Genomic DNA, 19,112 nt, shown 5'->3' with positions numbered 1-19,112 from the left:
TGCACCGTGCAATTCATCAATAAGCTCATCGATGCGCGGGATAGGGTATCGGTTCTTGATTGTCTTCTTGTTTAGCTCCCTATAATCAATGCACATCCTCATTGTACCATCCTTCTTCTTCACCAATACTACTGAAGAAGCAAAAGGACTCTTGCTTGGCCGTATGTGCCCCATGTCAATCAACTCCTTGATTGCCTTTTCTATTTCATCCTTATATCTCTTGGGGTGGCGGTAAGGTGTGATGATAACTGGCTTAGCCCCTTCCTCTAACTCAATAACATGCTCGATTCCCCTATCTGGGGGTCTTCCTGGAGGTATCTCATCAAACACCTTAGTATGTTTGGTTATTATTTTTTGTACATCAGGTGGATACTCCTGTTTATGCTGCTCTGTCACCTCAGGCATTACTTTGAACTCTGTTGCCCACTGCACCTGATCATGTCTAAAGAAACTCTGCATTCGTTTGAGTGAGACCACTCGAAGTCTCCCATCTGACAAACCTCTGAGCACTATCTTCTTACCATTTGCCTCAAACCTCATTTCCATTTTCTGGAGGTTAAATGTAAACTCTTCCAGAGACTTCATCCAGTTCATTCCAAGCACCATATCCTGATCACCAATGTTGACCACAAAGAAATCTCCTGTCATGTCATAATCTCCCAAACGAAGCTGCAAGTTGGAGATTTTCTTGGTACAGTCAATTTTGAAGCCATCGGCAACCATCACCTTAAATCCCCTATGCTCCTCTGTATGTAGCCCTCTGCGTGTCACAAACTTCTCATCAATGAAGTTATGTGTTGCCCCTGTATCAATGAGTGCCACAAATCTCTGTCCATCCAAAGTTCCCCTAACTCTGAAAGTGACGGCCTCCTGTATACTAGACAACTGAGCTATCGTGCCATCACTACGTGCTTCCTCATGTGAAGAATTATCATCATCTCCATCTGATTCTGATGACTGCTCTGAATCTCCATCCACTGACTCTTCAGCTGAAAAGTACTCCATCTGCTTAGCTTTTGCTTTCAATGGACACTTATGTGACAAATCCCAAGGCTCCCTGCAATGAAAACAAAGCTTCTTCTTCCTGAGATCATTAAGTGTTTCATTGTCCAACCTCTTACTTTCCTCCTTAGGTGGCGGAGGCTCTCTATGAAAAGGTTTCCTGTCCTTATCTTTCCTTGAAGGGAAACTCTTTGCGAGGAATTTATTTTTAGAAGCTGAAGAGGAATCCATGTCACGAGCTTTCTTAATGGCTTCCTGCAAAGTGGGAGGGTTGAGAGCTTTAATCCACCCTCTCAACGGATCAGCTAACCCATCCATAAATAGAACCAGTATCCTCCGTTCAGATACATCTGTTACTAACACTGCAAGTTTCTGAAACTCTGAAATGTATGTCTCCAATGATCCCCATTGTTTAAGCTGAGCTAACTCCTTGAAATGGAGTTCTGGATCCTTCCTATCAAAACGTTCAATCAGTCTTTCCGTGAACTCCACATATGAGGTAATGTGTGCATGACCCATAGTGACCATACCATGATGCCACCACTCGTGTGCTAACCCCTCCAGATGAATTGCTGCGTACTTAATAGCTTCTTCCTCAGGCATAGGGTTCAATTGAAAGTATGTGTCAAGCTTTTGAACCCAAGCTCTTGCTGAAGACTTCCCCGAGCCATCATAATATGGTAACTGAAGTTTCCCTACTTTCTTCCGTAGCTCATAGTTCTGGTTCCTGTCATGTCCATGTGGCATATGTTTCATCCGCACATCCATATACTCCCTAAAGGTAATTGCAGCAGTAAAATCTGGACCTCCGGCTTCCCAATCTCTCCTTAACTGGTCCTGTATATCAATGATCTGGGGTTCTGGTACGGGCTGCTCTGGAGCTCTAGGAGGAAATGTGGGAATCATGGGCCTCGAACTCACGGTCCTAGCTTGCTGGGGTGCATGACCGAAATTGTTCCCAACTTGTTCACCTTCATTATGTGTCCCATCCTGATTATTCCCATTCTGATTGTTACCATTCTGATTATTACCTCCACCCATGTTAGCATTCAACCCCATTTGACGAGCCATCATCTGCATCATAAGCTCCAATCTCTGATTCTGTTCCTGTGCCCTTTGTTCTGCTAATCGCTGTCCCTGTGCCAAGGTCTCTAATAATTGTAAAAATCTTTCCTCTCCAGGCTCTGGACCGGCATTCCCGCCTCCACCTAATCTTGTATTCCTGTCATCTCGGTCACCCATATTGCTGTCTTGATCAAAAAATACCTCCACTGTGTCTGTATGACTGGATTCTATACCCCCCTGTACGGATGAACTAGACTGTTTGCTTTGCAGGTCTGAACTCCTACTTTGTCTTGCTCTGGTATTGCGGAAATTATAAGGCCCCTGTCGCATGCTCAAACATAAATGCTCTGATTTTAGTGTTTTGACAAAAACACTTTCCCCTCTATCCGCCAGTTCCAAATTTCCTATAAGACCTCCACAGGATGGCAGGACTTATAGCTCTGATACCACTGTAACATACCCTACTAATTCTACCTTGAATTTTTTAGTTTTGATTCAACAGCATTTTGTCAAACAGTTGGTGTGCAAAGTCTGATTTATAATTTCTGAGTTCTTGTTCAGATGTTATAATACTTCTCTGCCAAACAATGACCATATGATCTGAAGAATAGCAAGGACAAATATCTTGGCACTTGAACACTACTACAAATATGCAATGTAAAGAGTTCTTATGGACTGATCCTAAATGTTCCGTACACTTATTCCTCTATTCAAGATATACAAACTTCATATAGCTGTGTACAAAAGTGACTGAGTTTGTAGTGCAAAGACTGTTACACAGTGACTGAATATGCAAAACTCTTTATAATTATGACACCTATACATTCATTGAACTATTATAATCGGGTGTAGAAGAACCTGGAAATAATATGATCGCTGCTGTTCGAAATTTGAGGATGGATGTCCAGTTTAGCAACCCATCTAATAGCTGCTCGGTTAGGGTATGAAATATGACCTCCAAGTACACAGAATGAGGATTGTTCATGCGCACTATTCACATGCACTGTTCACGCGCACTGTAGCAGCACTGTTTACCCACAAACCTGCTCCAAATCTCACCTCCAAATCTGCTGTCCATGCTGTTCAATGTCTGCAATGATATGCCTTTGGAAATGGAACAATTTCAATCTTACCTGTAGCTGAAAAATTGAAGCTGAATGCACACAGTATGAAGCTAATAGATCTTAAATCCCTTGACTCTGTCTTCCAAGAGCGAAAGGATTGTCACCAATGGAGGATTTCGTCTCCAAAAGCCAGCAACCAAACCAACCAAACTAAGCTTGAATTCATCAATCTCTTCATATCTCCACACCCCATTCATGGCTGTATATAAAGTCCTCTTAGAGGGTCGACCCCCACTCCACAAGCAATGTGGGATTAAATCTCATATTTGCATTTTAATATATTGTTTCCATTTATCACTTTAAAATACAAAATATAATAAAGTAACCTTATAATATTAATTTAATTGAAGTTACTTTATTAAATAACTTCCGGCATTAAAATTCCATAGCAAATGATCTCGAAACACCACAAATGATAGCTCGTTAGAAAGAGCTAAGAAAAACACATCCAACCCCATCATCAAAATTATCATCCGGCTAGCCTGGCTGACTTACTAAAAATAGTAAGTCACATTGTAAATGCCTCCAAACGAACTTAGTTGGCCCCAGAACAAAATCGACTAGGCCAAAACACCACAAGATCCCGTCCATGTCCTTGTTAGCCCCCGGGACCACATAGAAGTAGGCTAACGACAACATATATCCAAACTGGTTAAACAGGGGACATTACATTTTGTAATTCCTTTATTAAGGAAAATAGTTTATTCCTCCTTAAGAGGATTATGACACTTGTTATGCACACACTTATGAATATGGCAATCATTCACTTGGGAGTTACAAATAACTCCTCTTCTCATCTCTTTATAAGAGATGCTTCTCTCTCATTATAAACACACAATCACGATGTAGTTCATGTAATGAGCCCTATGGCTCCTCATTATCTCCTTATCTCTCTTTCTCTTCATTCTTCGGCATTTGCCTCATTCATATAATTCACAAGGGGTTTTCTTTGCTTTCCCCTTTCAATACCCTTGTCTCCTTTATTGTGTTGATCATGGAAAGCTCTTGTAAATTATGGTAATTATGTTCATCACAAACTCTCTTGGATTAATTTATAACTCTTTATTTTTTAGTTCATTTCAATTTTATTATTTCTAACAAAGCCCTTTAGAAGAGTAGGGGCCCACATGAACAATCCCACCCGCTAGTGCACCAGGGCCTTAGAATAGTAGGGTAGTGGTCATCGTTACCATAGTCTATCAAATTCACATAAGGTTAAATCATACATTAATGAATCATAGTTCCTTCTTGATTAAGCGACTAAGAGGAAGATAATCAATTTGTTTTTGATATATGTATATAAGTGACAAAATTAAAAAAGCAATTTATTTTTTATATGCATTCTTCAATATCGTTGTCTTGGTAGGACCATCCCATGCAGCTCCACGTCTCTCACCTAGTTTTCTCATGCTATGTAAACCCCATGTACAAGCATACACAAGGTATGTGAACCATTGCATAATGTTATCAAATATAGACAATGCACACCTAGTATTCGACATAATGTTTGAGCTAAAAGCTAGGTGTTTTACCGACTCTTTGACATAATGTTCAATGGAAAAGTGAGATGTTGAACATAATTTTTATATATTATAATTCATATTACAATCTTTTAGAAAATTGATTGTCATGTCATAAATTAAACAATCGACATAACCTTGAACCTAATACAAACCATACTTATTACATATCTAATATTAGGTAGTATCTCAGCCGTCAAATGGGTTTCGGCGCTGAATGGCGGATGGTGGACGCCCAAGTCAGCGGCTGGAACGGCTAAAGCGGCTGGATTGTCTGCTATTTATGGTGGACCGTGGGCTGTGGAGGGTGGGTAGTCAGAAGAAATTAATACGGCCAACAAGAGAGTTCATGGTCAACAGAAATCAAGTCTGAACAGATACCAAATTTTGGATTTTTCGCTAGCTGTTCATCATTTTATAACCAAACATGTCCTTGTGAAAGAAGAAGGACTTTCCCGCACGACGGACGCCATGTTTTCTCGACTTCTCTTTCTCATACTCATATTTCTCTCCTTATTTTCAGGTCTTTTTTTTTTTGGAGTGGGTAGAATCCCTCGGATTTGTAGCTTATAATACTTATCTCTCCTCGTTTGCAGGTCAATTTTAGAAACTGTCATTTCAAACTTCTTTCATTCTATTTGTTCATTGATTTGCAGGGAGTTGTAGCGCGGAAAAGGCTCAGGCGTTGTTTGTGTTTGGAGACTCTTTTGTCGACACAGGAAATCGCAATCCATACAATCAACGCGAGAATTATCCATGGAGACCACCATACGGTTTCAGTTGGCCTGGCTATCCCGCAGGCAGATTTTCTTCTGGTAAAATCCAGACTGACTTTTGGGGTAAAGCTTCCTTCAACTCACATGAAACTGTAAAATTTAGGATTTTAATTAAGCGCCCTAATTATCTTATTTTGAGGTGGCTGTGGTGTGTGCAGCGGAAGTTTTAGGGCTTCCTGTTCCCGTAGCCTATCAACAATTAAAAAGTCATGAATGTAAAGAAAGTGCAAAGAAGATTAGAAAAGGAGTGAACTTTGCAGTGGGAGGCAGTGGAATATTCGAAGCCTACGGTTTCATAACACTCGCAGAACAGGTGAAGCAGTTTAAAGAGCTGATTGCGGCAAGTCCTGAGTTCGATTCTCGCAACCTCTCGCGGTCTGTAGTTCTCATCTCTATCGTTGGCAATGACTACGAATTCCTTGCAAGCGAAAACGGCTCCATTCAGGTAATTCATTCTCATATCAAAGTGTGATCTTTATTCGCCGGCAGCTGCAAATTGGCCGGAGTGTCTGAATTGTGTGTTTATTACAGGGAATGATGGATTTGGTGAAACCTGTGGTGAGCGGGACAATTGATGCCGTGAGAGATTTGTATGCAAGCGGCCTTAGAAATTTTGCAGTGAGTAACATTGCTCGTTTTGGGTGCAATCCTCAGATCGGCAGAACATCATGCGATTCAAACTATCATGACTTTTTAGCTCTTCATACGAGATTATTGAGAGAGGGCGTAAAAAAGCTCAAATCGGATCTCAAGGAATCGTCCAGCATAATTCCAGATTTGGCGTCAGCAGTTGATTATATCTTCTCCAATCCTGCACAATTCGGTACTTCGAAATCTGTCTTTTTCTGTGTGTCCAATAAATCTTCAAAAGAGTCTGCTTTATGAATAATATAGAAGCATCCGTTATAATTGAAATGGCGTGACAGGTTTTGTGGATCTGTTCGTTCCGTGCTGTGGTATGAAAGGCGGGGTAGAAATGTGTGGAGAGGTGGACCAAGCAGGCAGGGCTTTATATCAAGTGTGTTCAAACGTAGGTGAGAGGTTTTCCTGGGATGAATACCATCCAACAGAGAGAGGATGGAATGCAATTATGTCGCTGTATATTAATGGGGCAGCTGAAGAAGGTAATAAAACAATCAGTTTTATCAGAGGAGCGCAAAACATTTTTCAGTGGGTAGAATCCCTCGGATTTGCGGCTTACAATATCTCCACCCACCTAAATAAGCTATGTATTTCGACTTCGTGAATCTTTAACTAAATGCCCTGTATATATATATACCTAAGTGATCTCAGAACTTTTGAAGAAAATATTTTATGAATTTCAGCAATAGAAAGAAGGGGCTGTGGTTTATGTTTTCTTAAATACTAGTTTTATCTTTCATAAAAGTGAAATCAATAGATGTTTGAATTAGTTCTGCAGTTCTTTTATGAGATCTCGGATCGAAAAAGGATATGGCCACCTCGTGGAGTGTACTGATTTGACGATATGTTATGAATAATTTGTGTAGCCCAAATCCATCACTTGTGATCAGTTTTTACCTCGCACGTGTTATGTTAGAAACGCATGATCGTATTCAAATGTATATAGCCGCTACACATGGACTAGAAGAGGTCCGTATCCTTAGACATTGGCTGTCTCTGAACATTTTGTAGAATTCTACTTTCCTTTCAATATCATCCGTTTTGGTAGATTTATAAAATTTCTGTTTGTACTTCATAGTAAAAAATCAGCAGATAAAATTTCTATTGGGATCGTAACCATATGAGAGATACCTTGGTCACCCTCGTAAACCTTATCACTCCCGCTGAGGGAACTTGGGCGCTCTTCATGACCTGTGGAGTCACTAGGGGCACCCATATTCCACTCAGGTTCAGAGCATGAACGGACCCCATCCACCCTCATTTCCAAATAGAAGGCCGCCTCCTCCACAAAAGAGACCCCTATTGCAATTCTCGTCATTGCCTCCGCAATGTCTAAGGAGGGCCCCCATGGTGTCCTCAGATTCATCCATGGGAATCTCTCCTTCTTCTATCACCTCGTCCTAGACCTCTTTTGTAGAGGGGCCTTCTATAGCGATGATCTCTTTCTCTAGTGCAACTTTCTCCTTCGGATTGATATCAAGTTCCTTAATTTCTTCCTTCCCCTCAATGTTATCAAGGGGGCTCTTGGAACTTCCCTTATGGATAGAATGAGACTCGAAATCATTTTCCAGTCAGTGACAATGTGCCCAAAAGTAACACACTAGTGATAGAAAAACTCTGTATTCTCATATGAGATGGGTTGGGACCACTTCCTTCCCTTGGTAGTAAGGCAAATCCTCATAGCGAGGGGCTAGTTTATAGAAACATTAACACATAATCTAGTTAAACCAATCTAGACTAATTAGACATAATGTTATTAATAAGTTCTAATAAAGTGATCAAAAGAATTACCAATCCATTTGAAAACCTTAGATATCCCAAAATTTCAAGGGAAGCCCCATTAAATGAACCCAAACAAGGGCCATAGAGAGAACACCCATAGCCAAGTTGAATATGGGCTTCCATTTAGCTAGGGTTAGAAGGTGTTTAACAAAGTGACAAGTTCCGGCCATAACAGTTTCATTATCCTCCTCGGAGGCAAAGTTGAATAAGAATAGATTCCCTGACATTGTAGATACACCAAAAGATCCTTAGTTTCCATCTTGTCATGCAACATTTCCTAACCATCTCAATAGATGGGAAAAAAGCATCAAAATAACCCACCAAATCCTAGGTGAACCCCAGAGATATTGAGTCAATAACTGAATATGATAGACTAATCTCTAGGCCATACACACTCATGGCCACCATAGGAGACACATCCACCATCTTCTTATTTTTCTGTCCCATCACCACATATTTCTAACAAAGTTTGGAGATCGTAACGGTGACAAAGTTCACTCCCTAGTATCTGCCAAAACCTAGTTCTCTAGAAAGGCTAGATATTTTGGAAGTTCCTTAGGATCATAAAGGGTGCAAGAGAAACCAGTGTTAGACAAGAAACCCAAACCTATAGAATCATGTGTTAGGACCAAGACCAACTCCAAGTAGCCTTGCAAAAGAGCCAAGGATGGTAGGGGAGGGGGGCCCTAATCATCGATCATTAGTAGGAGTAGAAGTTACCAAAATATAATTACATTTATGTGTTAATTTTGTAATAATATTATATTTTTCAAAAAATATTTAAATATTTTCATACAAACAATTTCAAAGGAGGGGCATTTACATATAATATCTACCAATCCTATAACCAATTTCTCCAACTTAGAGCTCTCCCTCAACTAATAAGAGCGGGAAGAGTGATCATCCTCAACTAATCATAGCCCTACAAATAGTATCTACCAAGCTTATCATCAATTTCTATGAGCTCTCCCTCAATAAATAAGAATAGGAGTGATAGCCCTTAACTAACAATAGCCTTAAACTAATTTTGTAAAGGCAACATAAGGACCTACTATTCTACGAGCCACCTTGTCAACAAATAAGATTAATTCTAAAATGTCTCTATACATTAAAATGAAGATTTATTTCTTCAGTAGTGTGAAAATACTAAAAAAATACTTTTGATCTAAGGTCATTGTGTATATGTAAAAGTATATGTTGTAGCAAGCTATGTTTATATCTCATAATCTTGATTGCAAGGGTGCAATTTCCCATGAAAGAAGGCTCATTATCATATCAAAACTTAATTGCTAATTTAATCATCGGATTGAACAAATTAAAAAATTGTGCCATTTGATTGGAGCGACCATAATAAAAAAAACTAGACGTCCTCTTCACTTTCTTTCACTAAATTACATAAAAAGAATATAGAATTTGATCCTTCAGTAGAAGACTCACTTTTATTGGCTCTTGACCTATTCAAGTTAATAAATATATTGTGTTGTGATTCATAATGACCACCTCTTTCATATTGTCTACATTGGATACTCCTTGATGGATATAACTTTGTCCTCTTTTTCTATTATTATTGGTGCTTCACCCCTGTGAGCATCACCTAGATCCAATGAGTGCTAAGTGTTCCATTTATTCTCATGAAAGATGGATTTATGTTGAATCACTACTCATGAAACATGGGCCAATAAGTTTGACTCAAAATCACATAGTTAAGTCCTGATAGCCTGTGGAAATTATCTCCTACTAATCAAATGTATACAATATCCAAACAGCTATTTGATGATTTTAAAGGCAACGATACAAATATATTTCTCTATTATCAATTGATTTAAGTATAATTACATAAAATCATAAGATTATTAAATTATATTCTATTCTTTTGAAAAAGTCAATGTTGATATTTGATATTTGTTCTTCATGATCTTGCGTATTTCATCGTCCAAAACAGCATGTAAAAATTACTTTATATTCAATCTGGAAAAAAGTGAATCATCCAACGATTTCGAGTTTGAACAGTTTAAAAATTCATTTATTAAATCAAGAACTAAATTTCATTATACGAATTTCAAGAATGCCGACAAAACTAAGTTTAATGTCAGAGTTGCGATTCTGGAGAATGTAGATTTGCTTTTATTGATAACACAGAAATGTTGGGTTGTTTATGCAGATGACGAGACATTGTGAGCCACGAATCCGAGTGAGTGCAGCCACGCAATCACATTCGGCGCACCTTCGATAAAACTCACTGTTTTATTTTCCACTTTTGCTCCATCAATATTATACAACGACATTATCGTTTCCCATCCTCGCTGAGTTGGATGAGACATATCCCAGAAGAATCTCTCATTTACATTTGAACACACTTGAAACAAAGCCCTACCCACTTCGTCTGTCACTGCACACAGATCAACCCTACCTTTTGCAGCACAGCATGAAACGAACAAATCCACAAAACCTGTCATAAATTTTCAATAACATAAGATGTGTGAGATTGTAAAGGTTTTAAATACTATTCATTGGGACACAAGAAAGCCACAAATTTTGAATACCATATTTTGCAGAATTCGAGAAAACATAATTAGTCGCAGACACCAAATCTGTAATTATCACAGACAAATCCTTGTGCTCCGATCTCAGGTCTTGTATGCCCTGCGTCAATAGTCTCGTATGAAGAGCCAAAAAGTCATTGACGCCGGAATTGCAGGATATCTTGCCGATCTGAGGGCCGCACCCGAAATGAGCAATATTACTCACTGCAAAATTTCTAAGCCCGACTTCATACAAATCTTTCACAGAATCAACTATACCATTAACCACAGGCTCCACCTGATCGATCAGTTCCTGTAATAAACCTTCACAGATTTAACAAATAAAAATATAGATTTGAAAATATTTTAGCAATCCAAAAGAGGACTAAGATCTTCAACTACCTCAGTAGATCCATTTTTGCTATCAAGGAATGCATTGTAGTCGTTGCCAGCAACCGAGATGAACACTGCAGAACGCGAGAGCTTGTGAGAGTCGAACCCGTGACGTCGTCCAACCAGATTCTTAAACTGCTTCACCTGTTGTGCAACTGTTATGAATCCGAAGGCTTGAAATATTCCACTGCCTCCCACTGCGAAATTCACTCCTTTTCTGATCTTCTTTGAACTTGCTTTACATTCATGACTTTTCAACTGTTCATAAGATATCGGAACAGGAAGCCCTAAAATACCCGCTGCATACAACACAGACACATAGTACTAAGACAGAGGTTGCTTAAACTCCTAAAATATTCACCATTTGTAGTCAGTGGAAAGAATATTTACCCCAAAAGTCTGTCTGGATTTTTCCAGAAGAAAACCTGCCTGCAGGATAACCAGGCCAAGTTAAACCGTATGGTCGTCTCCAAGATTCGTTTTCGCTATGATTGTATGGACTGCGATTTCCTGTGTCGGCATAAGAGTCTCCAAACACAAACAAAGCCCTTGCTTGCTCATCAGCATTGCCTCTACCTGCAAATAAATTAATTTAAATGAAAAACATTTGAAAGAGGAAGTTTTGAAATGATAATTGATATGACCGACCTGCAAATAAAGAGAGAATGATTATCAGAAACATGGCATCCATATCTCTTATTCACCTCAATTTGTAACTAAAACTCCCAAAGTCTTGGAATTTTCCTGTGAATATAGACGATGTGTATATACGGTCCGGAAATAGCACTTGCCATGAAAATGGTGTAAATGTTTTAAAATGCAAAGCACATGGCTTGATATTTGATATTAGTGGATTTAAGCGTTTATAACCAGTTCCCACCAATCTTCCACGTTTCTGTAATTATGGTAGAAATCAATTTCACATGTAAACAACTGTCATATTGATAAAATGTTTACCGCAATGCTAGATAAATGAAATAATATTACATTTTTTATAATACAGAATTAATTAAAGACTAATTATAAATGATAAAAGGATTGAGCCGGTGTGGACGAAGACACGGTCAATACATATAGCGTCATATAAATACTGTCAGACTAAATAATCATGTGTTTCAACTAGGTTATGCGTCAACGCCATAAATTATACTATTTTAAAAAATAGTTAGAACGTACGCATAAAAGGGTGCGTGTGCAAAGCCTGATTTCCTGGTTTTTAAAACTGTTCTCCTCAAGTAGAAATTTTATAGAATAAAATGCTTTTTCAGAAGTTCAATACAAAAACCTAGCAATTATATATAACAAGTCAGAAATATCTTTTTGAGGCCTCAATTGCACTCATACAATTTATGAAAATAGGGGCCTTCACAAAGATATCTCTCTAATTATTTTATATATGTTAAATATATATAAGCTAGATGTAAGAATGTAAGATACTATTATAATTAATCTATGGAAGTAAATTATAATTACTAAATATATGATATATTATATATTTTATACATTCATTTCAAAAATATGTGAAATACAATAGATTCCTTTTAAAAATAAAAATAAATGTATCAATACATATATGATAATTAATATAATCACAATGTATGCTTCAATTCAATTAATTATAATTAAATTTAGGATTGAAAATAGAGTTTTGGTTTGCATTAGCATAAGTTTAATCCTTAAGATTAGATTATAATTTGAAATAGAGAAAAGGTCATAGTGAAACTTATACATATTCTATAATAAATAGGGATGTGAAGAGTTAGAGAGTTATCAAAGCTTTAATTTTTATAATATAAAGTATATTTATTAATTATAAAATCAAACTCTTAAGAATCCATATATTTCTCTCTCATCCTCTCACACTATGTCTAGCTACCACATGTGTCACCCTATCCAGTTGTATCGATCTATCACATGTCCCCTAATATAAATACATCTCTCTCTCTCTCTCTTTACTCTATTGTTCGTTCCCCCATTACCATCTCCATCCATTTTGGGCTTGAATAATCCTCTTTCTATATTTACCTCGTTATCTCTCCCCACTATCCCTCCTACCTTTCTTCCATCTCCACCCCCCAAATCTAGCCATTGCTTCCCCCTAAATACCATATATTTATTTTCCTTGTGTCTCCCACTCCCTTTCTCTTGAATCTCTCTCTACCAAAGACATATATACATATCTCCCCCAATAATTACTCTGTTTCCTTCTCTTCCCAACATCCTCTTAGAATCTCTTCCCCCTACCTACCGTCCCCCCTATTCTCCCCTCTTCCTTCCTCCATCACCATACCCAATCTATTGCATGTCATAATTATTATTATCATTCTATCTACCTCATCTACCCCTAGCCCTGTTTTCTCTCTACCTCATCTCTCTCCTTCCCCTCTTTATCCCATGTTCCTCCCTCTCTTAATATCACGTCCACCTAGTTACCATATATCTCTGGGTAAAAGTACAAACCTTTGTCACCCTTTTGTAAAGGAAAAGACTAAAAAATGTATAACTGTTCACATTGAATGACATAAATTTGGTATTATTATTTTGAATTTGAAAATGAAGTAAACTAATGAAATATGTAGAAATGGATGAAGTTTAGGATTATAATTTTTAATAATTTTTTGGAATTAGAATTGATATATTTTCTAATTTTTATAGACAATTTTTTAGTTGCCGAAAAATGTTGAAAATTAGGGGTCTAGTTCCCACCATAAAACTATATGAAAATATACTTATTTCCCTTCGATCTCAGATTATGTTATGGAGAACATATATAGCTAGAACAATATATATAAAAAAAATCGGCTTTAGACCTATATTTTCTCTTTTATAATGACTCAAATTTCAACTCACCTAAAATCGATAGTTTTTATCTCCGACCACTTTTTCAAAACAAATCTATTCTAACAAGGAGAAAAATTATACATTCTAGAAGAGGACTCTCTCGTCTAGAACGTCATATAATTTTAAAATTTTGTTGATATGATTTATTATTTTTTTCTTTCTTATAATCGACATTTTTTGAGCGTTAAAATATTTGCTTATAGAATTTTTTAATTATAATATACTAGAGCTAATTAAAACACTATAGATTCCATATGAAAATAGTCTTTAACCCTGAGCTCTACAAAATGGTGTTTATATGTTATTAAAAAAAATCATAAATAATAGTAAGAGTTATTTAAATGTCAATTTTTTGAAATAATTTCATTTCTTTAGTAATTGGATATAAACTAGTGTAAAGCATGTATTTAATAGACATTTCCAATTGAAAAAGTGTGAAACCATATATAACTTAGCTAGAATGAATTTATCTAGACTAAATGTTTGAACAAAATTTATTTTTAGATACAAATACTCAAATTTAGTCATTCTAATAACTCATCCTAAAAGATGACACAACTTTTCACTTTTACCCCTCTAGTCCATGTCTTTCACTCTCTCCCTCTTCTCTCTCTTTCTCTCTCAGATATATTGCAAGCTAACTAATATCTTTCACTCTCTCCTCTACCTTCTCTCACCATCTCTTCCCCTATTTACCTCTATGTCTACTTCATCTCTCTCTCCTCCCCTTCCCTCATCATGTCTCAATCTATTTTGGAACCGTGCCCCCCCCCACTCTCTCTCTCTATCTCTAAGGTTGGCATTAGGATTATGATTTAATGTTGGCATCGATAAGGGTTAGCAATAGGGTTTAACATTTATAATTACTATTAGTGTTGGGGTGAAGGTTCAATTTAGTATAGAGTTAAATTTTAAAGTGGTTTCATGTTAGGCTTTGTATCAAGGTTAGTATTGAGTCTAAATAATATAATCTCATTTACACTCATGTCTTGATGTAATATTTGTATCATGGGTTAATAGTGCAAAGTTCAATAATGTCTTGAATGTGCACACGATAAAAGTAAGATATTTAAATTTAACATGTATTACTCTAAGTTGGTATGTAGTTTATTTATAGAGTTTTTCTCCTCTATTATTGTACTATTTAGATATAAGAATTAGGATGATGGTGCTAAATGAATAATTTTTTAAATTTAAAATTCCTTAAAAAAAAATATTAAACTATTAAATAATTTGAAATATGAAATTTTATTGGGGAGTATATATTATTTTTGAACTACTTGAAAATAGATGAAAGTAAGTAGTTTGTAGTAGAAAAGTTGTGTAAAAATTAAAAGTAATAATTTGCAATAAAAAGTTATTTGCATTAAATTTTGTTAAAAACTTAAAAGGATATGAAAAATTGTTATAGCTTTGTAATGACAATATAACTTTTATAACTTTTATAAGTAAAATTAAAAATACAATAGAATATGAAGGAATTTAATGCTCTAAATATCAAATTTCCATATATAGTTCTCATATCAATTTAGTCTCCCAAATAAAATGTTTGGTAAAATGGGACAAAAATCTAATCACATAGAAAATAGTTTATGCAATTTTTTATTAAGTGTACATCCATTTATAAAGTGTAAATTTTAGACAAATGACCTTACTTCAAAATCCATGCTCAAAAAATAAAATAAAATATTATAATGTGAAATATTATGATGGATACATTTAGATTTTATTGTACAAATTGACTTTTCAAATTAAAAAATATCTTTCTTATATGATTAAAAAGATTTATAGAAAAATTAAAGTTATATAAATTCAATTAATACTATAAGAAAATTATGAACAAAAGATCCATTGAAATAAAATCTAGATTGACTAATTTTTTAATATAGAAAAAGGTAGACAAAGTAAGAGACTATATATCACCAAACAAGCCCCTATACTCTATAAGTCTTCATGCCTTCCAAAGTCCCTACCTATGAAAACACCCCCAAATACTTCTTCTTAAGCAAATTGACAATCAGTCTTTGTTTAGATAAAAAAAACTTAATTGCCTCACTCCATAACAACCACCAGTTGGTCTATGTCACATCTCTATAAAAGAGAGCCTAGAAGTCGTATGCTTTTTTTATGTGCAATGATAAGTCAATATAAATTTTGACTTTTTTAAATACTTAAAGAAAAAAAAACATTCCTATCCTAAAATTTGTGATTCATAACTATAAGAAAGATTGTTTAATTTTTTAAAATTAAAAGTAGTGCATGAAAATAGAGTAGACCATCATAAACTACCATAATATAATGAATAAAAATAAATCTCATGTTATTATTTATGATTATGGAATCATTTGATTTTTAAGACACATAGATTTAATTTAGATTGAGTGATTTGGGATGAATAAAAATTGACATCACTATTTTTAATTTTCAATTTTTAATTAAATGATTTTTTATGAATAAAAATATAGATGAAACTCATTTTTATTGAGTGATTTTGGGTGAATCAAAACATAAAAATGTAGATAGCAGCCAAAAAGATGGGGGCTGACCTTGAAGTACAAAAAGGCTAAAAAGTAAGCTAGAGGTTACCTCCCAGTCATCTGATAGATACCAAGTTTAAAATTCAAAAAAGTATATGATAACCATACCCAAATCAACAGTACCATCAGTCTTGAAAATAGTAGAAAGAAAAAACTAAAAAACAAACTAGTAGCACCCAAACAACTCGTTGCTATTAGTCCCACATATCGACATATACATCTAATGTAAAACCCCATAGGGTATCTAGTTCATAGTATCCAACAACATAACAATAAAAAAGATAAACTAGACCTTGGGCTAGCTACCCTCCTTCTTTCCAAGATCCTCATCCTTCTTCTCCTCAAGTATGTCCTTGTTCACGTCCTCCCCATCCACCTTGACAGATTTTTCTAGGATCATATTCATCTAGTCCTTTGCTAGGAACCTATAAATGGATCAAGTTGTCCTGCTCTCCTTGCCTAGGTCCTTCTCATCTTTATTCACTTGCAAAAAGTAAATGGTGGTGGCCACAAAGTGCATGACATTGGTGGAGAATTCTACCAAAGTGTCAAATTTATGGCAAATACCAATGTGATTGTCTATCAGATCCCTCATCAACTGCTCAAGCCTATCCATTATAGCCTTCCATTGGCTCTGTCTATGGCTATACTTTCCTTCCCCCCCCACCTTTAGGAGTATCTTTTTTGGGGGCAGGTGATTTCTTCCCCCCTACTTCTAGTTGAGGTAGCCTTGAGGGTGTCAGAAATGTGAGAGGGGATAAGGGGGCTGAGGATAGGCTTTGTGTTATGAGGAAATCTCTTCCTTTTGTTAGGTTTAACATCACTTTCGGTAGATTCAGAGCTATAATAATGCTTGGAGGGACTTGATTTTTTTGAACTAGAGGCATTTGTTGGTTCTTGTAGCACTTTGCTTACTCTTCTTAGTGTCCATATAAAATCAATGAGGCTAATTTTAACCTCAAGGCCAAGGGTTTCTTGGTTTTTTTTGTGGCTGAGATTAGGGCTAGGGTCCAAAGAGACTTGGGGGGGGTGATAGAAGCCAATGGGTTGATTAGGAGCAATGGGTTTTGGGCATGATGGTGGATATACAATATGTTCATGAACCCCCAATAGATGAGATAAAAGATTTTACCCTCCTCTTGTTTCCTCCTAGCCTTAAAGATACAATCTTCTATAGAATGCAACAAAATAAATGGGAAGGAAATATGATCAAGATTTTTGAAGTGATTAAGAATGGGGAAATGGTGATAATAGAGTACCTGGAACTGATCCTCAAGGGTAATGTATCTCATAATAGCATAGCAGATGACATCCTAGGGTTTAGAAAGGGCTTCCCTTGCAAACCCACCATGCATTCACACTAGTTCCTCCTTAAATTTGAAAAATAATCATAGACTGGTTTCCTCATTTAACTTGGCCTACTTGCACTAGTTCTTGCCATCCATGACAAACTCTCCAACCTCGCAATAACTTCCTCCAAGATTTTGAAACCCATCCCATTGATAGTCACTTTCTTATCATTCCATGAATTAATGAACTGCATCGAGATGATCTCATCAGGTTTCATCATCCCTTCCATAAATGGTAAAAGGTCACCCTCCTACAAATAAACCATTGTTTCTTTGATGTTACGGATGCAAGCCTCCAGTCCCACAAGTTCAATACAATCACTAGTGCCCATGCCATCAACTAGTTTAACCACCAACTCTTCATAATTTTCCAACGTAACCCTGTTGTAGGTTTGGCAATAAATAAATATTAAATAAAAAGTGTCCAATATTAAAAGGAAAAGGTAGTGAATAAATATTTAATGAATAAATAAATATCTTTCCTTCTCTTTTCTACAATTATTTTTCCTTCCTTCCTTGTTAATTGTAATAAATATTTTTCTTTCCTTTTTCTACAATTATTTTATATTCACTAGAACATATATTTGAAATAATCAAATTTGAGCATGCTCTCATGCCATTGCTTAGCTTATATTAGTTAGCAATTATTGCTCAACTTTGTTAGGTAATAATTGTGGAGCTAGTGGACCCATGAATATATTTAATGTTGCATTGTTAAACTAATTAAACACCACATTTAAAAGTTCAAGATCATAATGTTGGTTCACAACAACCCTTTTTATTGTTAAAACATTGGGTAAATATTCCCATGATTTCTTTTCAAATAAATCATGCATTTATTATTGTAGATTCATACAAATAAAAAAATAAAAAAATATTATCATACAAATTAGTATAGATTAAAACCAAATGAATCATTAATTGAACCTATGAATTTAAACTATTAATGTACCCAATCTTTAAAAATCAACACTTGTAGGAATCCAAGCCTCAAGTCTACCTTGACATCTTGCTAAATTAGAAAGAAGATCTTTCATATTGTCTTCTATCACAACCAATAACAAATTGTAGTATAAATTCTTATTATGGGACATACCATTTATTTTTGATAAGCTCAAGAAAAAGTGGGAAAAAGGGTAAGTTTTTATCTCTAATGGTAGATTTCTTTTATTAAGTTTAAGGAAAGAACTAAAAAAATACTTGCAAAATTAGAAAAGAAAAATTATCTGGAAGGGCTGACAAATATCTAGAGAAAAAATTTCATTTCTAGAAGTAAAGATCACACATATAAGCCTATTGGCTTAGTAAAATAAATATGTCAAAATTGACATGTATGCTGAAATAGACAATATCAAAGAAAAAAATTCATTCTGTCATTTAAAAGTCATTTAAGAAAGAGTCCATAAAAGATAGATCACTAAATGAAAAGTTTTTACGTTCACTAAAATCTCTATTTGTCTTTAACTATTGATCATTCTGTTATATTTACACACAAAAAATGTTAGTTATCATCTACTTCTACTACTGGCCTACTCAAATCTCATCTGTTACATAAAAGT

At 35.6% G+C, this 19,112-nt stretch overlaps 2 protein-coding genes across 2 annotated transcripts; one reads left to right on the top strand and one right to left on the bottom strand.

The window, feature by feature from the left end:
- Positions 1–5,052: 5,052 nt before the first annotated feature.
- On the top strand, positions 5,053–6,850 carry LOC149556284 (GDSL esterase/lipase At5g03610-like). The gene is made up of 5 exons (XM_089785845.1): positions 5,053–5,234; positions 5,368–5,526; positions 5,646–5,932; positions 6,019–6,310; positions 6,414–6,850. The coding sequence occupies exons 1-5, from the start codon at positions 5,183–5,185 to the stop codon at positions 6,731–6,733; spliced, it is 1,110 nt and encodes a 369-aa protein (XP_089641971.1). The 5' UTR covers positions 5,053–5,182; the 3' UTR covers positions 6,734–6,850.
- A 3,214-nt stretch (positions 6,851–10,064) lies between these two features.
- Positions 10,065–11,517, bottom strand: LOC149556283 (GDSL esterase/lipase At5g03610-like). The gene is made up of 5 exons (XM_089785844.1): positions 11,475–11,517; positions 11,217–11,402; positions 10,836–11,125; positions 10,455–10,746; positions 10,065–10,360 (listed from the first exon to the last, which is right to left on the bottom strand). Exons 1-5 carry the CDS (start codon positions 11,515–11,517, stop codon positions 10,065–10,067), a joined length of 1,107 nt encoding a protein of 368 aa, XP_089641970.1.
- Positions 11,518–19,112: the final 7,595 nt, after the last annotated feature.

The sequence above is a fragment of the Cupressus sempervirens genome, chromosome 5 (assembly GCF_028749045.1).
Source record: "Cupressus sempervirens isolate cs-2001-9-10 chromosome 5, ASM2874904v1, whole genome shotgun sequence".
Lineage (NCBI taxonomy): Eukaryota > Viridiplantae > Streptophyta > Pinopsida > Cupressales > Cupressaceae > Cupressus > Cupressus sempervirens.
The sequence above is the reverse complement of the archived record's forward strand: the minus strand, read 5'-3'. Positions and strand labels throughout refer to the sequence as shown.

Coding starts and splice junctions, on each gene's coding strand:
- LOC149556284 (XM_089785845.1), top strand. CDS start 5,183: ATGTTTTCTCGACTTCTCTTTCTCATACTCATATTTCTCTCCTTATTT. Junction 5,527..5,645: donor CGCAGGCAGATTTTCTTCTG/GTAAAATCCAGA, acceptor TGGTGTGTGCAG/CGGAAGTTTTAGGGCTTCCT. Junction 6,311..6,413: donor CTCCAATCCTGCACAATTCG/GTACTTCGAAAT, acceptor ATGGCGTGACAG/GTTTTGTGGATCTGTTCGTT.
- LOC149556283 (XM_089785844.1), bottom strand. CDS start 11,517: ATGGATGCCATGTTTCTGATAATCATTCTCTCTTTATTTGCAG. Junction 11,403..11,474: donor CATTCTCTCTTTATTTGCAG/GTCGGTCATATC, acceptor ATTTATTTGCAG/GTAGAGGCAATGCTGATGAG. Junction 10,747..10,835: donor GCAAAAATGGATCTACTGAG/GTAGTTGAAGAT, acceptor GGTTTATTACAG/GAACTGATCGATCAGGTGGA.